General features: G+C 34.4%; 1 protein-coding gene across 1 annotated transcript; it reads right to left on the reverse strand.

Moving 5' to 3' along the window:
* Positions 1–835: 835 nt before the first annotated feature.
* Positions 836–1,749, reverse strand: LOC124983797 (taste receptor type 2 member 13-like). The gene is given in 2 exon segments (XM_047551373.1): positions 836–862; positions 865–1,749. Coding segments are annotated over 2 exon segments (912 nt in total).
* Between the last annotated feature and the right edge of the window lie 1,598 nt (positions 1,750–3,347).

Raw genomic sequence — 3,347 nt, forward strand, 5'->3', positions numbered from 1 at the left:
GAGGGCTTTGGTATTATAATCACTACATGTGTACATAACTGCAATGTACACTGAAATGTTTGCATTTTATTATACATAACTTATACCTTGATCATGTTTACTTAAAAAGGCATAGTAAATTATGCATGTACACATAATTACAGCATAATAACTAGAAAAGATATGTCCTTGTTTTATATGACAGTTATTCATTTTAAACTCTTTAATCCTCCAGTGTTCCCATTCTATTAGTACTAGTAAAAAAAAAATCGAAATTTTCCCTATTTCTACTTCAAATAACTTCATGTTGTCCTTGATTAACCAAATAATAGGTATACACGAGATAATAATACCCATCTCCACTGAATGATTTAGAACTGAAGGGCTATTACCAGACAAAAGGTTGGAGGTTAATAGGTTCATAATCAACCTCTAAATGACCTACGGTACATGCTCCTTTCCTCTAATCTACCATCCTGATACATATTTTTAAATTTTAAGAGAATCTACAATGATTTCTTCAAATAATTTCAAATTATCAATATTATAGAAATGCACACCATAGATATGTAATGTTCTTAGGTACAATGTTATTATAGACATTCATTTGAAAAATTTACAATGACCTTCACACTGTAAAACCTGAGGAGAAGAATTAAATGTCTTTGATCTCCTCATAGATTCCTTTTATTATCTAGGACATGCAATAGCATCTGTTTTTTGTTTGTTTTATCATTGCTGCTATTGTTGTTTTCCAGTGCTGAACCCAGGGTCTTGTACATGGCTAGGCAAGTGCACTGAACCATACCCCAATCTCATACTTCATAGGTAAGCGACTCACAGAATGGTGAGTTTCTCATCTTTTAGCCCACACCTCAGCTGCTTCAACACCAAAATAAATGGCTTCCTTAACTTGAAGTTTCCCCAAATCAAAATAAATGAGTGACTTGAAGGATAGATGAATCCAAAATTCAGAATCAAAATGTGGACCAGCTTATTCTGCATCTTCAAAAGCCATAATATGAAAAGAGACAGAAAGTAAATGGCATAGAGCAGAAGGAAGGAGATCATAATTTTCAAGGCTGTTATGTGGGCACTGGTCCTAGGGTCTTTGGGTCCTTTGAAATTGTGCTGCATATTCTGGAGATGTTGCCACAGGGAGAAGATTAGCAGGAGAAAAGCAATCAGGGCCACAGTAAATGGAGGTGTGGAGAACAGAGTCATATTGAATGTAACCAGGTCTGAAAATGTTGCAAAATCACTCATTCTGGAATTCCAAGTTGTGTTTCTTTCATTTCCATAAATCCAGTCTTCGATATATATATTTATTTGTATTAGATTTAAAATCAAGATAATCAAGTTTCCTAGCAGCATCATCAGAATCACTTTTTTTACTCTCCACTTCAGATAGAGAAAAATAGACCTTGAGAAGCTGGCTATTTTGAGCAAATAAAAGATGGCGAGGATCGTGGCAAACCAGAGACTGAAATGATTGGCAAATATCCAGGAAAAAGTAATAATTCTTACTTCTATTTCTTTCATAAGTAAAAATGGATGATATATGGTGCTAAACCAACTTACTAATACTTCCCAGATCAGAATAATTCTGGAAATTGCCAAGACAATGAGGATTTGATCAACTAAGGAACTCTTTCTTTTATTGACCCAGTCTATGCAGTTTATCAGTACGATGAATCCGTTGCTCAAATTCCCAAATATGAACTGTATAATCATTAGGAGAGTAAGGATGTTCTGCAAGTCATTTTCCATGTCCAAACGGAGAAAATTCAAGGTCTAATGTCACTGATGTAAAATGCCACACATATCCTTGAATGTCCAGATAAGTTCTTCCTCTTTCTCCTCCTCCTGTTCCTTCTTTAATCGTTGATCCAATACCAAGTCAAAAATCTCTAAGGTTTGTTAAAATTAATCTGCCTATGTTCCTGTGAAATCTTTATTTTCCTCCAGTTTCTCTGCCGAACCCTAGCTAAGATATTTACATCCTCACCATAGGCTAAAATATGTTTCATAGATGTTTATGAAGCAAAGTAAAACTCACATTCGCTAACATGCAAATAAAGACATATTCTCTTTCACTGTTTTGTACTTTTTGACTAGTCTCAGCTGCAGAAAATTTGGTTCCACCAGCTTGAGTTCTGAGGTACAAAGATTACAAATATCTGTTTCATCACATATGTAGCTAAATGAAGTTTTCTGTGTCTCACAGCATGGCCATAGAGGACTTAAAAAACATACGAAAAGAGGTCAATGTTATTTCAAGAGTCTGAAGTTTTCTGTGGAGCTAAGGCTCCATCTGGTCAATACCAGGAATGAAGAAAAGCTCATTCACCAGAACTGAGTCCTCTTCATTCCCTGACACTCCAAAACTCAGTTGTGCTCACCCCTGTGCCCAAAGGTACAAAACTTCAGATTTTATCCACTTTTCCTTTCGTGTTTCAAAAAGAAACAAAACCAAAGGGAACAAAAATTTAATTTAAAAAAAAATCAGTACAGAACTATATGTCATCAATTTCAAAACTGACATCCAAGCAAAGAGTTACTCATTACCGAGAGTTGTATTTCCTCAGCCTGCCCAAGGAAAGAAAGTCAAAAATTCTGAAAATGTGGAGACTCAAAGATGACCTAATTTGACATTCAAGTAGAAAAAAAACACATTTTTTTATCTTGCTTATAGTAATAATAAGTAGCTATTTTGCTGGATAAAGAAAAAAAGCTATTTTTATTTAATAAACATAACTTGTGAATTATATATGTCTATATTTTATTAATTGCACAAACTTTGCTGGGTGATCTACAGAACAGTAAGATATTCTACATTACAAAATATCTTTAAATAAGATAGCATTCCCAAAGGTTTTTCTCTAATAAACAGGAAGACTCTCTTGTTTTCTCTTAAAAGTTAAAAAAAAATTGTAAGGAATTTCTTCAAGCTTGTGTCAAGAGTGCCTGCCAATGGAAACTCATATGTATGAATTCTTCAACATTTCTTGGCCATCAGGGTTCAGATGCATATCTTGTAAATATCATAGTGATAGTAAAAAGGGAAATATGATCGTAAGATTATAAGAAATGCATTATTGTAGAATTCCTCACTTCTCCTTGAAGTTATACATTGTCATATGAACTCTTTAGTTAATAAAATATTGTAGAACTGGTGTGTTGCTTCTGAGAACACTGCAGTTATCTTCTTGCCTTGACACTTAAAAAAACATGTGTCAGCCTGGATCCCTGTGCCACCACTGTGTGTACTGGACACGTAACAGAAACTAAAAGCAGAGACAAATACGTACTTTTCCTCTGTGAAGTCCCTGAGATTTGAGGGCCTTCTTAGTGAAGCATAGCTTATA

The sequence above is a fragment of the Sciurus carolinensis genome, chromosome 4 (assembly GCF_902686445.1).
Source record: "Sciurus carolinensis chromosome 4, mSciCar1.2, whole genome shotgun sequence".
NCBI lineage: Eukaryota > Metazoa > Chordata > Mammalia > Rodentia > Sciuridae > Sciurus > Sciurus carolinensis.